General features: G+C 36.2%; 1 protein-coding gene across 1 annotated transcript; it reads right to left on the bottom strand.

Moving 5' to 3' along the window:
- Window positions 1-1,733: 1,733 nt before the first annotated feature.
- Window positions 1,734-2,264, bottom strand: LOC145096242 (ethylene-responsive transcription factor 13-like). Its single transcript, XM_079033998.1, has one exon. It carries the CDS (start codon window positions 2,262-2,264, stop codon window positions 1,734-1,736), a length of 531 nt encoding a protein of 176 aa, XP_078890124.1.
- Between the last annotated feature and the right edge of the window lie 21,754 nt (window positions 2,265-24,018).

The raw sequence follows: 24,018 nt of genomic DNA, 5'->3' as shown, positions 1-24,018 counted from the left end.
TTGTGACAAACCAAAAAGTAAAGATGGACTATAATTTTGGAACGGAATGAGTAATATTTATCTATTAGTAAGTGTCACTTTATTGGATTATTAATTTCATTTAATTATTTTTTTTATTAAATTAGTTCTTTTTATTGGATTATTAAATTAAATTTATTTTTTTTATTTATAATAAATAATATTCATTTAATTGTTTTTATTTTAATTTAATTTCTTTCTTTATTGTTTTAAATAAAAATACCAAACACTCCGGGTCAGCTCCTCCATTCATTGCATTTTACCACCTTGCTTCATCGTATCATCTTGCTGAAAATCATCAATCATCGACTACAGTCGGCCATTCTCGACGAGAACTACATCAGTTGATTATCCACACAATGTGAAATAAACCCCAGAAAGCATACTTCCTCCAGCTGACCATTCATTACAGATACCAACATCGATGACGACAATGTTAGATCGAATGTTTTCAAACCACCATAGCCACTACAGGTGGTGAAAAAGTTGTAGAACTCGTTATTTAGTACTCGTTCGGTCGACCGCCGAGTAGCGAATACTCAGATTTGGTAATCCATGTAAAAATATTTTTAGGAAAATTTTATATGTCAAAATCATAAGTTAAAATATTATATGCTAAACATAAACACAATTAAAAATAATAATTAAAGAATATTATTTATTATAAATAAAAATAATAATTTTAAATTAATAATCCAATAAAAAGAGCTATTGCAATAAAAAAATTAAATAAAATTAATTAAATAAAATTAATAATCCAATAAATTAACACCTACTAATAGATAAATATTATATGCTAAAAATAGTATTTGTTAATATATAATAATCCCATAAAAAAGAATTAATGCAATAAAGAAGAAATTAAAAAAAATCAAATAAAAAAATTAATAATAAAAAAGTAATATTTTTATAAATAAATATAATTAATTAAAAATAATATTTATTAATATATAATAATATAATCAAATGAATTAAGGAAATAAAAAAATTAAAAAAATTATTAAATAAATATAATAATCCAATAAAAAAATAATAAAATAAAAAAAGTTAAAATAAAAAAAGTAATTAAAATAATTCATATATCATAATTCAACAAAATGAAAAAGAAAAAATGCATAACTGGTTATTGTAGTTTGGTAAAAAGATAAAACTGCAGAAATGGTCCCAAAGGTAAATCCGTCATTTGTCAAAAGTTAACAGCCATGTTGTTAAACTTAACAAGATTGAGATCAAAACCGCAACAAAACCATCAAATAAGGACTTTTTTTGCTAATAAACTTTTTTTTTTGGACCTTATCCATAGAAATTGACAAACCACGGGACCATTTTTGCAATTTTGTCTTTTAAAAATTTGAACTAGATTTTTTTGGACCGGCAAATATAATCTATTCCTAAGCTAACAACATCTATTCGACCTATGTCCACGACGGGACTTGAACCCTTGACCTCAAAGAGGGAGGGCACCACCTAATACCGCTGGGCTACTAGCCCGTTGGTATTTGAACTAGATTATCTCATGACTAACTCGGTTTATTTAAATCCCTAATCTTGGGGGAAGATACCTTAAACGCTTAAACATACATTTATCAATAAAAATTAAAAATGGTTAACCCAACAGAACACCCGATTCATCCAATACTTTTAGTTCGGCATAAACTCTTTTCTACATGTTTTTCAGATAAAAAATAACCATTAAAAATCGACGCTTTTCCGCTTCAGGTGGTTGTTTGTTGACGCTTCCGGTGAACCCTCCGACCACAGCGATATAGTTTCTTGTTGGTATCTTTTTCAGGGCTTACATTTAGGTTTCCGATCAAATCCGGGAAGTTGAGAAAGGCATCTGATCCACGTTCCTTAAAAGCTGCTCGATCGTACGCCATAGCAGCTTCCTCCGCCGTATCGTACGTACCCAGCCACAACCTCTTACCTTTATTCTTCAGATTTCGTGAATGTATCTCAGCCGAGAATTTTCCTGATCGCCGTGGCATAACGCCTCTGTACCTCTTTTCCGGCAGTGATGATGGCGGAGGTCGGTAATCCTTTACACCAGTTGCAGTTGCATCCATTGACGGAAATTTTGTTGGATTTTCTGGAGATTGGTGGTGTTGTAGTACCGTGGCGATGTCGCCGTCGGGGATAATCTCGCGAATTAGACTCAGTTCGAATTCGTTGAGATTTAGCGACCAGTCGAGTTCATCAAGACCCGATTTTTCCAAATTCTTCAAGATTTCTTGATCGGTATTCATAGATGATTATTTGGGGTTTTCTGAATAGATCGAACAATGGGTATCAGATCTCAAAAAGAATAACATGAGGGTTTTGAAAATTATCAAGAACATTGCCCGAAAGATCGTCAATTTCAGAATGCATTTTGGGTTTTTAAGTGAAAAGTGGACACGACTGAAAGAGGGCTTCTGAGTTTGTGCAGTTTATCGGGAAGAAAGACAAAGGGCAAGTTTCTTGTAAAGTGATTTCAACATTTACGTTACAATTTGTTTAAATTGGATGTGGGTATTTTATTTAAAATTTAAACAAGAAAGACAAAAATTAGTCTAATAAAAAAACATACTTATCATTTTTATATTTTATATATATGATGAGTCTACTCCTGTATTACCATTTCATTTTCATTTTCATTTTTGCTTGGAAAGTACCATTTTCTTTAAGGACTAGGGTAATGATAAAGAAATACCCAAAGAAAAGTGGGAACTAACGTCAAAAGACTTTATATCAAAACTACCCAAGAAACCTAATGGTTTATAATTCTATTGAGGTAATGGTCCATAGAATGACTAGGTAGGCCTTCTTCTTGCTAATCTAAGAACCATGTGAAATGGAAAGCCGACCAAAAATTGCCAAAGGAATCGTCATACTACATGAGGTGCGGACCTCTATCATCCCTTACTAAGATAGTAGATTCACCTATTAGTTTTGACAAACATTGAAATCCTTGAGCACACAAGCTTAGCTTATCATCCCCAATGGTTAGACCGAATGAACCATATTGATGTGAGTAATATGCTCTGAACATGTCTGATAGACCTTTAGATATTGCATGGAATACTCATTTTTGATAATTGAGTTTCCTACAATGATAGTTGTAACACTAGCATAAAGATCGCAACGCTAGAGGCTTTGTATGACGAAAGTGTTGATCCGTGATAAGTTGAGTAATTATTGAAGATGTGATATTGAGCAAAGAGCATACAAGTAATACGTTGGATTCTGATCGAAGAATCACATATAAGATCACAGAAAAGATTGTGTGAACTAGAGAAAGATTTTAGATTGGTCATGAACGACAAGAGAGTTATGTGAACAATAGATGTGAGCCTCTCAACTTCCAAGTTAGAGACTGTGTAGATTTTAAATGCCTAGTCTTTTAGAGAAATGATTCGGCTTAGAGAATGAGGCAGGTTAAACTTGCGACTCAAAGAACCTTAATTACAGAATTTGGTTCTGATATTTATAACAAGTTATCTTGAGGACTAAACGATGTATACGACGCTTTTTCATACGCCAAGTCTCCAGGAGTGTCGATCCGATGACACACTTGTTATCTATGTTTCAATGAAGTGAGTTAGGAAACCGTGCGAATATTTATATGAGATTCGATAACCTTAAAATACTTGATTTGATCTTATTCCCGATTCTTTTCTTTTTGTGCGAATAGAATAGAGCCATCTATTCGACCAAGTACTTAATCTTGAGTTATGCAACTTAAAACGACTATAGAATGATCATGTGTGGATCAAGCGAAAGGAAAATACCACCAACTCTTTTATAATATTTTATCTACACGTTGAATTTCGGGACGAACTTCCTTTCAACAGGGGGATAATGTAACAACTCGTAAAAATTGGTCAGAGTTCGGCGGTCAAACCATCGCGAACCGCTATGTGCTAAGAACCAATTGTGTGAAATTTTATGTTTATAAAGTATACTAAAGATATTATATTTATAAATACTTTTAGAATATCTCAAACTGCTCGAAAAATTTATCATTGAAAATCGAACCAAAAATCATCAAAAACTTAATATTTAATTGTGGCGTTAAAAATAAATTTTTGCATCAGATCTACTTGAGAGACATGGATAAGATATTTGAATAGGTTATGTTCTCCTAATTTTGTGGATATAAATAATGACCAAAACGGAGGTCATATGAGAAAGTTATGACTTTTTAAAGTTATAAAAATCAATATTTATCTGATTTTCTTGAAACGAACCGTGTACTGTTTCGTTTAGAACAGCTACGAGTCTCGTAAAATGTTTGATCATGTGTTTGAATTCAAACTATGGTCTATTATTTTATAATATTTTTAAACTTAATCGAAAACAGATTCGTAAAAATCTATCGAATCCGATTCTATAAATCGCGGAACTTTAAACGGATTTTCCCAGAGTTCTACTTATCGGATTTAAGTTCCATCGGACTTTTTGGAAACCATATACCCGAGATTATCATTTGTCATTTTCAGAAAATTCATTTGATATCCGGATCGAGGGCACACGAATCGAGAAAGATAGAAAATATCATCATTTTAAATATTACAAATATGACATTGTACTTTTGACACTTTGAGTCATGCTTAGTTGAATATAAACTTTCAACATTATAACTATAACAACTATATTTATATGTTCCACCACATCACTCAATAATACACAAATACATGTTTATACATATAGAAAATACATGTTAATACATACATAAATACATAGAATATGATTATACATATACAAATACATATAGTATATACATCAATACATAGAATGATTGAAGCATTATATTGCTTCTAAATCTATATAAAAGTACAACCAATAAATGAAATTGAGAATTATTATGTTACTTCTACACTTCCACCTACCCAAAATAACACTCCAAAGGAATGTACAACCACATCATATAGAAAGCTAAGAGATTTTCAGCCTTGGACTACCTGGAATGGGTTCATTGCTTCAAATTATCTCTTTTCTTTCTTCTTTCTTTCTTCGTGATGAATTGCTCAAAGAAATGCCATCAGAGTGATTAGAAATTCCGGCGAGATCAAGGTGGCAGCAGCCTCCCTTTCCCTCATTCTTCCCTATTGATCGAAGCAACCAAGCACCCCTTTTGATTCGCTGCTACTGCTGTTGTTGCTTGATGCTTTCCCGTCACCAAAACAACCACAAAGGGCCTTTCTGGTCGAGAAACCACCGGCGAGTCAAGGGGCATCCATTGCCACCAGTTGCCGCCCCATTTCCTCCAGTGTCTCCCATCGATATTGTTACTGCCTCATCTTCCTTGATCTTTGACTGGCGGCGACGAAGTCACGAAGGAGGGATCAGAATGGCCGCCATCGGAGCTTATTCTCGCCTCCCTGCGATCTGAATGACCACCATCGGAGTTCCTCATCGTGGTTGCTTCCATTCGTTCTTTCTCTTCTTCTCCGATAACAGAGAATCGGAGGTGTTTCCTAGGTCGACTGTGACTGCTAAGTATCCCCTTCCGATTGACTGTCGGTGACGAGACTCGCATCCACGAGGGCCTGCCAGAGATTAGCCCCGTTTTTCCCCTGCTATTTCGTTTGACCGTTCCTATACCCGATCTGTGATGGAGAAGAAGACGCGTCCCTTTGTATATTTGATGAACCTGGCAGAATTAGTCCCTCTCCTTATATTAAGAGAGCAAAACCCATCTCTTGTGGTAATTGTTTGATCAACAGCCCTATTGTTGGTGTATAATTACCAAAGCAGCCCTACACTTCTCAAGAAATACCGAAACTGCCCCTTTTGGTAATTAAGTGAAAAAAAAATAGTTCCGGTGGTTTGTTTTAAACTCAAAAAGTGTCGAGAGGTAGTTTCTCACGACAAGCTTCACGAACCGAGCCTAGATCGAGATCACGCATCGAATGTGAGTTTCTACAGCCCCTCTTTTACAATTTTAATTTTGGGGGAGAATACATAAGTTTTTATTTAAAGTTTTGATGATTTTCAAGTTTTTATACATAAAATAACGTCAAACTTTATTATTGGTTGAGATTTTATGAAAATAACAATCTAAAAAGTATAAAGCATTAATAAATTATGTAAGTAATAGTAGAATGCTATGAATGATATAATTATACCTTGTTGTGATATATTAATTAATATTAATAAAAATCACACGATTATAAGTAGATTGATATGAAGATATAAGTTATTCGACGAATTATAAACTGTAATACTCGTCGTATATATGTACACGAAAGTATTGAGAAAGCATAAAAAGACCTTATATACATAACAAAATATGTTATTCAACATAATTGTGTACAAAGAAAATGTATATTGTCTTAAGCGACTATAAACGAAGATTTGACAAATATATAATAATTAATTGAAAATATACCAAGTAAACGATATAATTTATTTTTATAATTATTATAAAAATATAAATCATTTTAGTTGTGATATGAAACTCGTCACGTATGATAATATAATTAATTCTCGAATTTTTGGGGATTATTACCTAATAAATTATACGGCATATCAATTATGCAATTTATCGAGTATTTGCATAAATGAGTACTCGGCTACGCGAACGACATCTTCCTTGTCGGCTGAAGTAAGGAGCTATACAAATTATTACCGCCACAATAGTCGAATGCTACGCTAAATTCACTATCTAACTAATTTAAATAAACTTCGAAAATCTTAATTATCTAAGATTCGCGTTAGTGACCCTAGTGAACGACGAATTTTATGAGTTGAAGAATTATCGTCATGGATTTTGTGGATTGTGTATCCCGTGTGTGTTTGTGGGAGGAATGTATCGAAAGGGGTGAAAGAGAGAGTTTTATGATGGTGTATTTTTCCTTTGTAGGGATCAAATCCTGGAATCAACACCTAGCTCTATAACCGTTAATCCAGGAGGAATCATATATTGTAGGTCTATGTACACGGCATAGATTTATAATAAAGAACCTTGGTGTAGATCTATTTCTTATGGAAAGATTTATGTGAATGGTTATTTTCCGTCTGTGGTTGCTAGCTACAACTTCGTCTGACGAGGCAACAGGCGTCAAGTATTTCTTTCTTCGTTACTATACGACTGCTTTTAAACGTTAGTAATGATCTCGATTCCTCCATTTATATTTATATTGTGCCTGTGTGGCTTGTTTATTGTGCCTTTTTGGCTTGTGGAGGAGCGACGAATAGTGTCGGTTATAGACAAATTGATATATTGAAGATTCTATTCGAAGAAGTATAGATCTAGATTGAGTCAATCCTCCCAATTTGGGCCGAGTGTGTAAGAGTGTTTAGGTATTTAACTACCTCTCCCTACGACTCAATTCTCCGTAAGCAGAGACGTTTGAAAGAATATAATTGTAAAGATAATGGTTAATATTTGTCGTTGAAATTATACGAGTGGTAAAAATATGCATTTATAATTTACCGGTTATTGAAAAGTATTTTGGGATGAGTTTGCCCCACTGGTTAAGTGTTGATTTCCAAATTAAGTAAGATAATGCTTAATTAATAATATGACACGGATTTACAAAGTTTATAAAATTCAAAATTTTGAGTTTTACATATAAACTATACGAACGTTTGTACAAAGTTTTAAGAGAAAACTTGGTTATTTTATGTTTACACAAAGTGTGATATGACTTTATTTATATAAATTGGTTTCAAAATCTTTATATAAAGAGCATTTCGGTCATGAGAACCGTAAGAATTTGTTATAAGTTTGGTTTACTTATATATTTTACAAATTGTGTATTTTTGGATTTGAGAAAATGACATTTCTAACTGAGTTTAAATATACTTTTATGACGCAATTATTTTATACTTTCGATAGAAAAATATGTGTTTATAAAAGCTGGTCAACCAGATAAATTTTATAAAACATTTTTGGGTGTAAAAATACTTTGTGTCAAAACATGTAGAACTCACCAACAATTTTTGTTGACGTATCTTAATACATGTATTCTCAGGTTATTTATAAGGTCAGAAGAGTTTGTACAGAAGATTCTTCGATATTCTTATCATACAAATGTGAACGTCGGATTGTTAGGCGTGTGTAGCGTTTCAGCAATAACTGTTGTCAATGTAATTTCCATTTCGGTAGTAATAAAAGATTATATTTCTATTGTTCAATGTATGTTCAATAAGTGTGATTACTGGTTTACGTCATGCACCTCGGCGTTTCCGCCGTCGGTCGAGGGTGTGACATATGTGTAAGATGAAAGTAACTATATATACCATAAAAATCCCATAAATGCTTCCTAACTTCAAACCCCAAGGTTTACTCTACTAAAGCTTCATATTCTCGGCTCTCTGGACCTAGAAGGGTCCAGATTCCTAACATCAAACCCCAAGGTTTACTCTACTAAAGCTTCATTTCTCGGCTCTTTGGACCTAGAAGGGTCCAGATCTATAACACAAACTTGCAATAGGGGTTTGAGGCATTCAAAACCCCAAAGATGAAGTGATTCAAGCCCTAACCCTAAAATGGAATCTACACAATAGGGAAGGAAAAGGGTTCAATTTTGTACCTTAGAATGAAGCTCCTTGCTTGAATAACTCAGAACAATAACCTTCCTTGGTCCTTCTTGCTGGAACTCTTCTCCTTTCTTGCAAAATCACACCAAAAAGCTCAAGATAGCTCTTCCTCTCACTCTACACACTCAAGCTCGCTAGGGTTCTCACTTATGGGAAAGGTAGTCGCAATTGAAGGCCATAAGTACCTTTAAATATGGTTTGGGCCCAAAGATTTAGGGTTTTTGCCAATAGCGTGGACTCCTCGAGTCGCCTCACCGACTCGTCGAGTCCATTCATTAATCCGAGTCATCAGTCGCGACCTTACTCGACGAGTTGAGGCGTCAACTCATCGAGTCTCTCTTCTTAACTTAAAAGAAAAATACTTAAATTATGATACCTGGAAATCCGGATGTTACATTTTGTTTTTTTATTTCATAGATTTCTTCATCAACAAATGTTGCTACAATTAAACAAAAATAAATAATTTGCTAAAACATAATACAATAGGAAGTTTGTTCACATTTAGCCATTGAACTTTTTAGAGGGAAACGAACTTTCGATTTTGTTCACATTTAGTCACTAAACTTTTTTTCGTTATCTATTTGCCACTAAACTATTGAAACTGTTCACATTTTACCCTTATGACCGGTAACAGCCGGTCATAAGGGTAAAATGTGAACAGTTTCAATAGTTTAATGGCAAATAGATAACGAAAAAAAGTTTAGTGACTAAATATGAACAAAGTCGAAAGTTCGTTACCCTTTCAAGTCATTATCCCTTATATTTAATACTATTTAAAATCAAACATTTTTTATATTGAAAAAAATAGATATTTATATTTATGTTATCTTTTCACAAATTGTTAAGATATCTTAGATAATAAATTTAAAATACATTTATTAAAATTTAACCTATTGTTATTATTAGGTGAAAAATAAATTTTATAGTCATTATTATTACATTTTTGTTATATTTCACATACCAATTTCTTATACTTTGTTTCCTAACTATTTGCTCATTAAATATATTTGAATAATATAATTAAACATTTATATTTTTAACTATTCTTCAATGAATTTTTAAAGTCCATCAAATATTTAAATTGTAATTAAGTTTACATAATATGTACATCAACCGTTTAATTAGAATCCAACAAAATGCAAATTAACCAAAATGTTGTTTTACTGAATTTGAAATTTAATATATATATATATATATATATATATATATATATATATATATATATATATATATATATATATATATATATATATATATATATATATATAGGATTAGGTTCATGTGAGACGAATTTTTTTTATTTATTTTTATTTTTATTTTTTTAGTTAATTCAAGTTCCGAAAATAATATTTAAAAAAAGAATTTCTGGATTTTTCCATTTATTTTGCAGTTTAAAATTATTTTTTAGAATATGTACAATATAATATTCTATTAGAATATTTCACGAATTTAAAAAAAAAAAAACGGGATTTTTTTTACTATTTTTTTATTTTTTTAGTTAATTTAAGTTTCGAAAATAATATTTAAAAAAAAATTTCTAGATTTTTCCATTTATTTTGCATTTTAAAATTATTTTTTTAGAATATATGTACAGTGTAATATTCTATTAGAATATTTCACGTATTTTTCAAAAAAAACGGGATTTTTTTTTATTTTTTTTTAGTTAATTCAAGTTCCGAAAATAATATTTAAAAAAAAAAAGAATTTTGGATTTTTCCATTTATTTTGCATTTTAAAATTATTTTTGGATTTGGTCTCACAGTCTCATAAAATTAGAATGATCTCAAATAACCTGAACCTATATATATATATATATATATATATATATATATATATATATACACACACACACACACACTAGCCGTTACCCGCGTTAAGCGACGAGTGAAAATATTTTTTTTAGAAATTAGTTTCTAAAGGCGATTAGTTTTTTTGCGTAGTTAGTTTATTACATCTAAACAGTTATCAATAAAAATTATGTTAGTGTAAAAGAAATCAATAAGAATAAAAAATCAAAAGTTGAGATTCTTTACAAATGTATATGAACACATGACTAATTGTGCATTATTAATCATGCAACACTATTTTATACACCACGTTTGATGTACAGACTTCACCACTGTCGTTGAATTGTTTGTCGGGGTTCACTAAAATTTTTATATTCGCATGTGATATCCCTTTGGATAATGTCACAAAAAGTTGGTCAAGCAATGAAATCGATTCTATAAGATAAATACCTATATTTAGAATTGGTTGTTCCTCATCTTTATCGATTTTCATCATGAAACATAATTGAATTGAGAATTGTTTTCTTTCTGGCTTGAATAAGAACATGTCATCTTTAGACTAATAATTAATTTCTTTTGGAAATTTTATGTTATGTTTCAAGGAATAGAAATATAAGGCAATATTTTTTAGAAGTTCTTCATATTTTACAAACCGAGAAGAAGAAACGATAACACTGTATTCTCTTAATGTAAAAAAATTAATAAATAAAAATGTAAAGATTAATATCATGTCAAAAAGATATGATTCAAAAGGAACAAATGTAAATAAATAAGATAACTAAGACATGAAACAAATTTCACCACTATTGCCATAATAAAATGCATGATTCATTAACGGGTACAGATACATTTCACCACTTTTGCCAATTAACAATTGATTTTTACTATTAAAAATTAACTTGAGGTTTACAAAGAATGTCCTAATAAAACTTTAGATACATCAGATTGCAAAAATCCAAATCTATCAATCATGAAGTAATAATAATTTTTTTTAATAAAACTTTAGTTAACCTTTTTAGATTGGAAGCTCATAAATCCACATAATATTTTGATATTTCCACTGAAAATATTATAGAATGACAATTATACCCTATGAGAGAGAAATCCCAATCTTTGTTTCAAAAAATATACATAGGGGTTTCCAAATTTATATATGGACAATTATACCAACCTCATTTTATTTAATGAATGCATATAGGCTACCGCTATCCAACTTGTAAGGATCCAAGACGGCAAGACCTATAAAAACCATTAGAGCTTAGTCTTCATGATTAAAGAAGCCTCTTCCACTGCTAAAGTAAGAGTGGAGAATACTAGAAAAGAGAAAACAAGAAGACTAAACCGACTCCATGTATTATTAGAAAACTAGACTTCTTATGTTAATGCATAATTAAACTAGTATCAAATATCAACATGACTCAATATATGAGATTAATGACCTGTCAATTACAATGTAGAATCGTAATCATAGGTATAATAGGATGTTTGTCTCGTGTGTTGAAATCTAAAAACAAGGAATGCTAATTAGGGTTCATCCTGGTTATAATTAGATTGTGATCCATAAGAATTTCTTGTAGTAAAGTTTCAAGAGTTAAATGCATGACATTCAAAGGCTAATTAAATACATAAGAGTGGTGCTGAAACATTTGATATTTTATAAATGTAAAATAATAGAAATACTCTCTTAGAACTACTAATGAGCACATAGGACTAATACCTGATCCCGATCCGGTCTCAACCCTGGACGCTAACCAGTACCGATTAAGCATATATGGCCTGGTACCGGTTCTATGATTTTGGAGAAAATGGTATTCGGTCTTAACGGTTCTAAACTTCTGGTACCAAGAGAATCGTGATTGTCCCGATTTAAAATCGATTACCGATTTGTACTTAACCATTTCCATATCCATTCCTGATGTCGTATCTTGATCGTGTTTCCTTGCTGTTGTTTTATAATCTCCATGTCGCGGAGGACTGTTGCTGTTGTTTTACATAAAAATCCAACCATGAACCCAACTCATCAAATAAGTTTTTTTCTTTGTATGTTGATGAAACATACATCTGTTTTATGTGAAATCTAGTAATGGAGTTGATGAATGCATGGTGCTTTTAGTTTTACTTATTTAAATTGTAAGAAATTTGTAGTTTACATATTTTAGTCCAAATCGTTTAACATGTTTACATATACATACTTCACAAAGTTTTAGTTTTTAAATTGTTTAACTTGTAAATTTTAAAGTTCAAAAATCATTACATATACATCGTTTAACATGTTTACATTTTACACATACAGAGTTTATGATTGCAAACACATGAGTTTAAATTTTATGATTGCATGTCTCTATAACAAATCATGTGGGCTTACAATTCTGATTGCAAAATGTTTGTACTATATGCTCTAACAAAATGGGCTCTTAAAACTGGTTCTAGGAAGTGTTGGTACTGGTATACCCGATCCCCAACCGGTCCCAATACCATTCCCGATTTTAAGTTTATGGGTTCGGTTTCGGAAACATTGTGACAAATAAAAAATGGTACCAATTTGTTTGGTACCGGTCTAGGACCAAGCTCATTCATACTTAGAATCGTCCTAACAACGATCACAATAGGATGAATCTGTGCAGTTTTCTTTTTATTAGCCAAAACCCATAAGTGGCAGCCGACGTTATAAGAATAGGGTATATGGAAGTATTAAGGTGTCCCTTCTTTCTGCAATGAATCACGGAATCAGAGACCACTTACCATTTAAAGCTTGCAACACCCACAGACAAGGAGAAAAAGCAATGGATGAAGATTGAAGCGTCGAAGAAGGAATAAGCATCGTGTAATTTAGAAACAAATCCTTGCAATCTTTATGGACATATAGTGCAATATCTTTTTATTTAAATGAGGGGCATAACTGTCATCAGGTTAAATTTTCAGTGGATGAATTAAAAAGGAGCTGTGGAAAAATTAGCTCCCGTTTAGATTATATAATTACTTAGGGAAGTTCCAAATTACCCAAAACTTTCCAACTAAAATATCAGCTCCCTTTTAGATTATATAACTACTTAGGGGAGTTCCAAATTATCCAAAATTAAAAAACTTTCCAACTAAAATATCGTATATCAATTTTCTCTTTTACAAATGAAAAGTAAAGTTATGTTGGATTATATATATATATATATATATATATATATATATATATATATATATATATATATTATGACATCCCCAATTTCACGGCCAGAAAAGACCGATTTGTTTATGCTTTGTTTTTAAAATCAGAGTAATCGTTTAAAGAAAACTGTTGCGGAATTTGTTCCCAAAAACAAAAATATGATAACCATTTATCCAAACATTTCTCAAAGAGAATGTATTTTCATTAAATAATAAAACCTTGGGATGTCATGTTCGATACAGACCAAAAGCATAAACAATATAAAATAGACCTTACAATAGTTATTTATAACTACTGATCTATAATCCAAAATCTCTCGTCAAGTCCGCCAACTTATACCCTTGTGCCATTACCTGTAATGAAAAGAAAACTGAGTGGGTCAGGCTTGGGAGCCTGGTGAGCATATAGGGTTTTCAACCCACAATAATATAATTGTTATATTTAATCAGCAAATAATCAACCCAATTACCCATCCCCATTATCTTCTCAAGGTTTTATCCTAAGAACCAACTATCCTTCATTCATTTATTCCTAAGGAATTTGGCACGAAATCCATTGCTGCCAAAGTTTATTTATCAAGTACTAAATCCATAGCTATCAGGCGCTAACTCCATAGTCACCAAGGTTCACTTAACAAGCGCTAACTCCATAGTCGCCAAGGTTTACTCAACAAGCGCTAACTCCATGGTCGCCAAGGTTTACTCAACAAGCACTAACTCCATAGTCGCCAAGGTTCATCAAATAGGCACGAAGTCACATCATCGCCAAGGTTTATACAATAGGCGCTAACTCCATAGTCACCAACTATCCCATCTACCCAAGTTCTACCCAACATTTTCGTAGATATAAATACTTACACAGTTTAAATCATTTAACACTTGTATAAAACATCAATTCCACGCCCATCTCAAATAGACAATTAATATATAAACACATAGCACGTATTTCATAGCAAATACTTCATATTTATGTGTTAGAAGAAAGTAACTACACACTCACGCATATAAACAACAATATACTTAATACACTCAAACCATACTTGTATTATTATCGCGTTTATGAAAGGTAGTATACACTCACTTGATCAGAAGATGATCGGACAGCACTACGGCTTGTAGAAGTAGTATTCTTCGGTAGATCTAGAAGATCTCCACAAAAATCGAACTTCTCGCGGGCAGAGCTTTGGCTCGGGAATCGCACTTCTCGGGATCTTCGGGATCTCGGGACTTGCTTCGGGGCTCGAGGATATTACCGGGGCTTCGGGGTACTTCGGGCATGCAAAACGATGCAAAACGGGAGAGAGAAGAGAGAAAGATAGCAAAAGAGTCGGCTGCCTTCGGATCCTATTTATAGAGGCTGGAACCTCGGAGTACGCGGGGCGTACTGGTCCGAAATCGTCATTGCGTTCGTCATCCGAAGAACTCGAGTGCGAAGGTCGTCATGCTTCGCTGTATGCGGGGCGTACAGCAGTACGCTGGGCGTACTTTGGATATGCCCGGTGACTCCCCCTTCGGATAATACCGGGTTTTATAATTAAATTTAAATATTAATTATTTAATAAACTTCGGAAATTCATATCTTCTTCATACGAACTCCGTTTTCGACGTTCTTTATAACCACGCGTAGGTGAGACTACGCTCTACAACTTCCGTTTAGACTTCGTCGGCTAATTTTGACTTTATTTTTATTATTTATTTTTAGTAGGCCCGGACAGGAAAACTTCGTTATAAAATCATAACTTCTTCGTTTGACGTCCGTTCTCGCCTAACTTTTCATCGCTTCGATACCAACAACAAGATCTTCGATTCTCGTTTAGATTGATTTGACTAAAAACCGCTCGATCTCAAATCGAGTATTTCGGGCTGCATACTGCTAAGTCGAAACTTCAATAAATCATAACTTCCTCATACAAAGTCAGATTTGGGCGTTCTATATATGTACGGAATCCTTGTAACATATACTAAAACATAGTTAAGATTATTCATTCTAAATAATCTTTTATCAAAAAGTCATTTTTGACGCTTATCGTCTCTAAATTGACTAGCCCTGATCTACGGGCGTTACATATATATATATATATATATATATATATATATATATATATATAGAGAGAGAGAGAGAGAGAGCAAGGATCATTTGAGAACTCATATTTTCCCGAGAACCTGAGAACTAAAAGTGGACCGTCTGATTAAAAAAGTTAAGGGCTAAGATCTTTGATGACAGTTTTGTAAATAAATAGAAAAAAAAAACAAGGAAGCGTATCTTACTAAAATAAGATAAGGGCATTTAAGGGATCTCGTAATTTTCTCCCCAACCTAATTAGTCTTTCTGTCACTCGTTTCCTTCTCCCGATTCTTCACCGACTCCATCGACCTCCTCCCTAACTCCATCGAGCACCTCCCTCCGCCCTCCACCTCCAACGCCCACCCCTTCCATCAATCATCTCCTCCCTCCCTCAATAGACCGCCTCTACCTCCATCAACGATCAACAACGGCTACCAATCAACAATTAATCTGGAAGCAAGCCGATGATCACAAGTCGCTCTCGCTTATGTTGCCTATGCTTCGAATCTCAAGCTCGAGAACTCTAAGCTCGTTAGGGTTTTGACTGATCTTTCACGCAGCTATACGGATCTCATCTTGAAACCGGCATATAGAACTTTGTTCGAATCGGATGCATAATTAAAAGGCAAAGTGATGCTCCGGCAGAGTTAAGCGATATCACCTTCGCATCCGTCAGATATCGTCGTTGCCGCCCTCGGCTCCGTCAGATCGATGTCACGACTTCTCCGTCTTCTCCATCTCGTGCGCCTACAAGTGAGTCTCTCTCTCTCTCTCTCTGGTATGTAGAATCAATTGCGTATTTACCATCGATTGAGCTGTCATCTTTGATGAACCGATTTCCAGTGAGAATCGATTGATTCCTGAAAATCGATGGTTCATTACAATCGATTGGTTGCTAAGTATATACAGAGGTTGGTGAAAATCAAGTTTTTGCTGAAAATCATTGCTTGCTAAGTTGCTATGTAGAACTGAAAATTGATTGCTTGCTATGTACCACGTTACAATTACTTTCTAAAATTCGTTTCCCATACTTGGTGATTCACTTGTGATTGAGATATGAATTACATGTGATTCACATGTAATTCACATATGAATTACATGTGATTCACATGTTAATCACATGTGACACACATGTAAATCACATATGAATTACATGCGATTCACATGTAAATCACATATGAATTACATGTGATTCACATGAAATTCACATATGAATTACATGTGATTCACATGTAAATCACATGTAATTCACATATGAATCACATGTGATTCACATGTAAATCACATATGAATTGTAACAACGTAAATTTTAAAAACAAAATTTTTGATTTCTTAAAAACATGTTTTCATCCAGAACAAGCCATAAAGATCCAATGTATCATATCATAATACAAATCATATAATCCCAAGATCATAAATCCTCCATCAGTGTGTACAGATCACGCCGGCGCCTTCCCACGGTCCTCGCTAGTACCTGAAACACATAACACAACAACTGTAAGCATAAATGCTTAGTGAGTTCCCCAAAATACTACTTATGCACATACGCCTTTCCAGGCCCTGACCTTCCGGTCCATGTGTCTCAGGGGACTTCCGTCCCGACTCGGTAAACCTTCCGGTCCTACCTTACAGTCCTCATCACAATGCCTTCCGGCCCATATCAAGCATAGCATACATAGCACATATAAACGATTAACTTATCATATACAAAGCATACAACCCATAACATATCCGACCTTCCGGTCACACAATAAAACCCTTCTGGGTACAGTATAGTGAAAAAACTCACCTCGTGGAAAGTCTAGAATCTCACGTGCTTGCTATCTCCGAATCCCACACGAAGTCTCAACCTCGCCTAATCATAACGAATATCATTTTAATTAATATAGACTTCCACCGCTAGACTTTACCCCTTAATAACATTCCTCAGAGGGGTAAAAGACCATTTTACCCTCCCTTGACTCAAAGTCCACAAGTTGACCAAAACCCTAAAGCTCAGCAAAAGTCAACATCTTCAGTACGCGGGGCGTACATCGCCAACTCAAAAATCGGGGTCTCCACCCAGTACGCTGCGCGTACTGGGAGTTACGCCCAGCGTAATAGTCAGATCTAGACACACTTCATTTCTGGTCTTAATCGGTTAAGCCACTACTTCAACTTCTAGATCCGGCCTTATTTAAGCATCCTTACTCAAAAAGTCGGAACCTTTAAGCCTTGGCATGGCTGTAAAGGCTCTTACACTCCTTAACACCTTTCCATTTCAACTCAAGGATCTAGATCTCATGCATGGCTAATCATTCACGTCCAAGATTACATTTTTATGGATCTACAACTCAGATGGACCAGAAATATGATGGATCTAAGCTAATGGAGACCACTTGCTCATAAAGTCTCCACCTTTGGGACCAAAACCCTAGAAAATGGTCCATAAAGCATACCACAAGATCTACAAGTCAAGATCCGAACTTTTTACCTTAGAAAGAAGCTCCAACTTTTGTTAAGCCCGGATCTACACTTGAACACCAGCTCCTAGCCTTCACAATGGACTCTTCTTCTCTTTTGCTACCTTAAAATGACACCACCAAGCTTAGAACACTCACAAAAGGGCTAGGAACGAAGGAACACTCTCTTAGGGTTTCTTTCTGAGGGATGGTGGCTGAGGAGCCAAGCCATCTCATTCCTTTTATAGCCAACAACTCAAATTAGGGTTTTGGGTCTGGAGCGATTACGCCCGACGTAACCTTGGGTACGCCCAGCGTACCCGACGATGACGTGTTTAAATGAGGCGCACGAGTACGCGCCGCGTACTCCTTGTACGCCCAGCGTACTCGCCCAACACAAAGGCCTAAAATGACAAATAAATAAAGATGAAGGGCTAATCGGTTGTACCTGAATTTCGGCTGTTACAATTCTCCCCTACTAGAACCAGACTTCGTCCCCGAAGTCTTATACCGAAAACAATTCTGGATGCTGCTCCTGCATCTCTGACTCGGACTCCCACGTCAGCTCGGACCCCTTCCGATGCTGCCACTGCACTTGCACCAAGGGCACTTCCTTGTTCCTCAGAACCTTAACCTTTCGATCCCTAATTTCCACTGGTCTCTCAACATAGTTTAGACCTGCATCCACCTGAATATCCTCTAATGGAACCACAGCCGACTCGTCGGCAATACACTTCTTCAGCTGCGACACATGAAAGATGTCGTGAATCTGACCCAGCTCCGCAGGTAGATCCAAACGGTAGGCTACCCTGCCTACTCTCGCAATTACCCTGAAAGGTCCAATGTATCGAGGTCCCAATTTGCCCCTCTTCCTGAATCGAATCACTCCTTTCCAAGGAGAGACCTTTAAGAGTACAAGGTCACCAACTTGAAACTCGAGCTCGGACCGACACCTGTCCGCATAACTCTTCTAGCGACTCTGAGCGGTCAACAATCTCTGCCTGACCTGCTGTATCTGTTCGGTCGTCTGAAGCACAATCTCCGTACTACCCATTACCCGATGCCCCACCTCTCCCCAGTAGATGGGGGTCCGACACCTCCTCCCATACAACAGCTCAAAGGGTCGCATACCAATGCTCGAATGATGGCTGTTGTTGTACGAAAACTTTGCCAAGGGTAAATAGGTGTCCCAACTCCCTCCGAAATCCAAAACACACGCTCGGAGCATATCCTTGAGCGTCTGAATCGTCCGCTCACTCTGCCCGTCCGTCTATGAGTGGTATGCGGTACTGAAATGCAGTTTTGTACCCAACTCCTCGTGAAACTTCTTCCAAAATCTGGAAGTAAATCGCACGTCTCGACCTGATACAATCGACCTCGGAACCCCATGCCGCGATACCACCTCCCTCACATACAACTCTGCCAACCTCTCCGCAGAAGAGCTCTCACTGATAGCAAGAAAATAAGCGCCCTTTGTCAACCTGTCCACAATCACCCAAATTGCATCAACTCCTCTCGCATTCCTTGGCAATTTGGTGATAAAATCCATGGTAATCTGTTCCCACTTCCACTCGGGAATCTCCAGCGGTTGCAGCTTACCATGCGGACGCTGGTGCTCGGCCTTAACTTGGTGACAAGTTAGGCACCTCTCGACGAACCATGCAACATCCCTCTTCATACAGGGCCACTAATACTCCTTCTTTAGGTCTAAATACATCTTAGTAGCCCCGGGATGGATCGAGAATTTCGATCGATGTGCCTCCTCCATCAAAATGGTACGCGTCCCGCCCACAAATGGTACTCAAATCCGACCCTGAAATGTCATAAAGTCCCCGACTATCGGTAACGAACTCCGACACCTGCCCAACAACCCGCTCCCGCTTTCGGTTCTCTGGCCTCGCAGCCTCAACCTGGGCCCCTCGGATGGTGTCCAATACCGGAGTCATCACCGTCAACCTCATACAAATGTCTCGGATCGGGGCGCTCTCCAACCTACGGCTCAAAGCATCGGCTACGACATTAGCCTTGCCCGGGTGGTACAGGATCTCACAATCATAGTCCTTCACCACATCCAACCATCTCCTCTGGCGCATATTCAGGTTCGGCTAATCCATCAAGTATTTCAGACTCTTGTGGTCCGTGTATATGGTACATTGAACCCCATATAGATAGTGTCGCCATATCTTGAGGGCAAACACCACAGCCCCCAAATCCAGATCGTGGGTGGGATATCTCGACTCATGAGGATTCAGCTGCCTCGACGCATACGCTATAACGTGCCCCCTCTACATAAGCACTATCCCTAACCCAGATATAGATGCATCACAATACACCACAAAAACCTCCATCCCTTCCGGGAGTGCGAGCACCGGGGCCTCGCACAACTTCTGACGAAGGGTCTCAAATGAGGACTGCTGCTCCGGACCCCAAGAGAATGCAACACCCTTCCGGGTCATCTTGGTAAGTGGCACGACGATCTTGGAGAAATCCCTAATAAACCTCCGATAATAGCCGACCAATCCCAGAAAGCTCCTGATCTCAGTGGGTGATCTCGGCACCTCCCATCTCATCATTGCCTCAATCTTGGCCGGATCGACCAATATCCCTTCCTGGTTAACAAGGTGTCCTAGAAACTGGACCTCTCGTAACCAGAACTCACACTTGGAGAATTTGGCATACAGCCTCTCCGATCTCAGAACTCCAACGATCTCCCTCAAATGCTCCTCATGTTGCTCTCTAGACCTCAAATATACCAAAATATCATCAATGAATACGATCACCGACCGATCCAGCATCGGCCTGCACACCCTGTTCATGAGATCCATGAACGCAGTTGGGGCATTGGTGAGCCCAAAAGGCATCACCACAAACTCGTAATGTCCATAACGAGTTCTGAATGCAGTCTTCTGGATATCTTCATCCCAAACCCTCATATGATGATAACCCGACCTCAAGTTTATCTTGGAGAACCAAGATGCCCCCTGCAACTGATCGAATAGATCATCGATCCTAGGTAACAGATACCGGTTCTTGACCTTCAACTTGTTCAACTCCCGGTAATCGATACACATCCGGGCGAACCATCTTTCTTCTTGAAAAAAAGGATCGGTGCTCCCCAAAGCGAGCTACTCGGTCGAATAAACCCCTTCCGCAACAGCTCCTGAAGCTGTGAGGATAACTCCTACATCTCCGGCGGCGCAAGGCGATAAGGCGCCTTGGCGATAGGTGCTGATCCCAGAATCAAGTCAATACAGAACTCCAGTTGTCTTTCCGGAGGCACACCCGGCAGTTCCTCAGGAAAAACATCCGGGAACTCGCGCACTACCGGAACCTCGTCAACTGAACTTGGCCTTCCAGTGGCCACTCGAGTGTCCATCACATAGGCTATGAATCCACTGCAGCCCTGCTGCAAACTCTGCCTCGCCCTGGCAGCCGAACAGAATGCTGAACCACACCGGGTCCCCTCGCCATACACAGTAAGCACTCCCCCACTAGGGTCTCGCATAGTCACCAGCTGTCTCTCGCAGTCAATGACTACTACAAACTTACTCAACCAGTCCATGCCCACGATGACACAGACATCTCCCATAGCGATAGGAACTAGGTCTATAGGAAAATCGACACCAAAAATCTCGAGCACACATCCTCGAATCACGTCGGTGGCATATACCGCTTTCTCATCAGCTAAGGAAACCCTCAGAGGTCGACTCATCACCTCTTGCTCAATACCAAGGTGCTGACTAAAAGCCAGAGATACAAAAGACCGACTCGCACCCGAGTCAAATAATACCAAGGCAGGTACAGAATTCACAAGAAAAGTACCTACGCATATCATAAAAAAAGCACAACATCTCTGATGGGATTTGTACAAACAATCCTATGTGTGCATGCAACCCTAGAATTGGATCTATGTTTTCAATATTAGATACACAACATTATGAACACATAAAGAAACCCTAATTCTAGCATATAAGTAATCATATTAACATAAGAATAGGTTTATAATATTACCTTGATTGTTATGTAGCAATAACAATCCCAAATCTCCTTGTATTGACTTTGGAAGGCTTAGAGTCACAAGTGTCACTCCTCTAATGGCTTACAAACACCAAGAGCAAATGGACAAGGTATAAAGAGAGAGGAAAGGTATAAGATTTCGTCCTTAAGAAGCCTTGGGAAGGTCTGGACGAAATCAAGAGCCAAAGGGGGTTTATATAGGTGTAGAGATAAGGTTTCAGTCCTTATCCTTATCTAGTTGCTTGCTTACCAAGCAACCCATAAGATAAGCCTTGAATCCTTATCATAGTCTAATTCTAAGGTCCTTATCACCTCAAATTCGTCCAACCTATCCTTAAGATAATCCTTACCTTATTTTGTAACTATCACATAATTATAATTCAGCCTCTCTAGTTTAATTAATTACATTTGATCACAAAATTAATTCTTAATTAATTATTGACCAATATTAATTAAACAAATATGATTTCTCTTTTAATATATTATTCTTATAACATATTAATAAATCATAATAACCTCTCTCTCTATTTATTTCTCCAATCAAGTTGCTTTGGTGAAGGCAACCCAAAAGGACCATGCACCATCAGGTCAAGTACATACCAAAATAGTTATGGACTTAGACACTAATCCAACAGTCTCCCACTTGGATAAGTCTAATAACTATTATGCGTATGACTTCAGATCCTGATCTGCAATCGTAGCTTTCCAAAGCTGCTGTCAACTCTGATCCTATCAGATACGCGTGTCCTTAGATAAGGGATCATATATTCCTCCATTCTAGATATCATATGAGATATGATTTCAAATCATTCTCTTTGTACTATATCTCGATTTCTGATTTATGACGACTGACTAATTGAACAAATCAAATTAGCCCTAGCCCGGCCGAGCATTTACGTTTGTCATCACAAAATCATCGAGGGGCCCAAAGATATCGCTTTTATCCTTCTTTGGATAAAAGGAACGGATAAACTTTGATACAATGCTTGCTTGCACTCACTCACCGAATCACACACAATAATATGTTTTATAACACCTAGTTACTAGTGCGTTTACATATTATCAATGTGCAACCGATTTGCAAGATACAACTCACACATCTTGGTTTCAAGAATATAAGATGTTATCGTCTCATTAATCACTCGTGATACAATTCATGGAGTGATCCAAATGAGTGTGGGTTTAATCCAATGCTCAAATCATATTCATAAGCACTCATGAACGTTGCAGCAAACATTTGCTTATGTCTAATACTCTTTAGATAATCCACACACCAATTCACGACAGTCTTCATTCATACCTACTTCCAACATATGAACGACTGTGGCCCGTTCGAATAATTTGACTGTTCTAAACCAATTAAATTATTCAGGAAGTCAAAACATGCAAATGTGAAACACAAGAATAATACTAATCCCATATGGCCTCAAACCTTTGAGTATAAATAAAACACCTTTTATTTATCACCATATTGATTACTCATTATTTGCCGTTTCGGGTAATCAACTTCTTACTTGAATTACAACACTTGTCCCATGCTCCTAGCATGCACATAATGTTTACCTATGGTTCTTACTTTGTGAAATAGATCACATTGAACACATTTCCAATCATTCTCATTTCACAACTCCAAATCCTTTTCATAAGTGAAAGAATATCAAATTCTTGCTACTTATAGAATATGCTAGATTCTAACATTCTATGCAACTTATACTTTCGTAATGTCACTGCACAAAAGTCACAAAGACTATTGCCAATGATATTACAAAGTCTTTTATCGGAAATTGTTACAAGACAATTCCTTAGATATGATGTCTCTCACTCAAAGTACATTCCTTTGAACATCCTTTTGCATAAAAGTTTCTAATCTAGTAATAGATTATCAATATTCAATTCCCAATGTCGACACGCTTCCATATTTTCCATATGACAACTCATTCTTAATAGAATCTTATCTATTCGTAATGATGTCGATATGGTCCATCAAATATGGAAACATTTC

This window comes from Lactuca serriola, chromosome 3, assembly GCF_051521515.1.
Source record: "Lactuca serriola cultivar US96UC23 chromosome 3, Lser_US96UC23_V15, whole genome shotgun sequence".
NCBI classification, from domain to species: Eukaryota; Viridiplantae; Streptophyta; class Magnoliopsida; order Asterales; family Asteraceae; genus Lactuca; species Lactuca serriola.
Note: the sequence above shows the minus strand (reverse complement) of the source record. Positions and strands in the feature narration are given on the sequence as shown.

Excerpts from the sequence above, each read along its gene's own strand:
- LOC145096242 (XM_079033998.1), bottom strand. The coding sequence starts at position 2,264 with ATGAATACCGATCAAGAAATCTTGAAGAATTTGGAAAAATCGGGTCTT.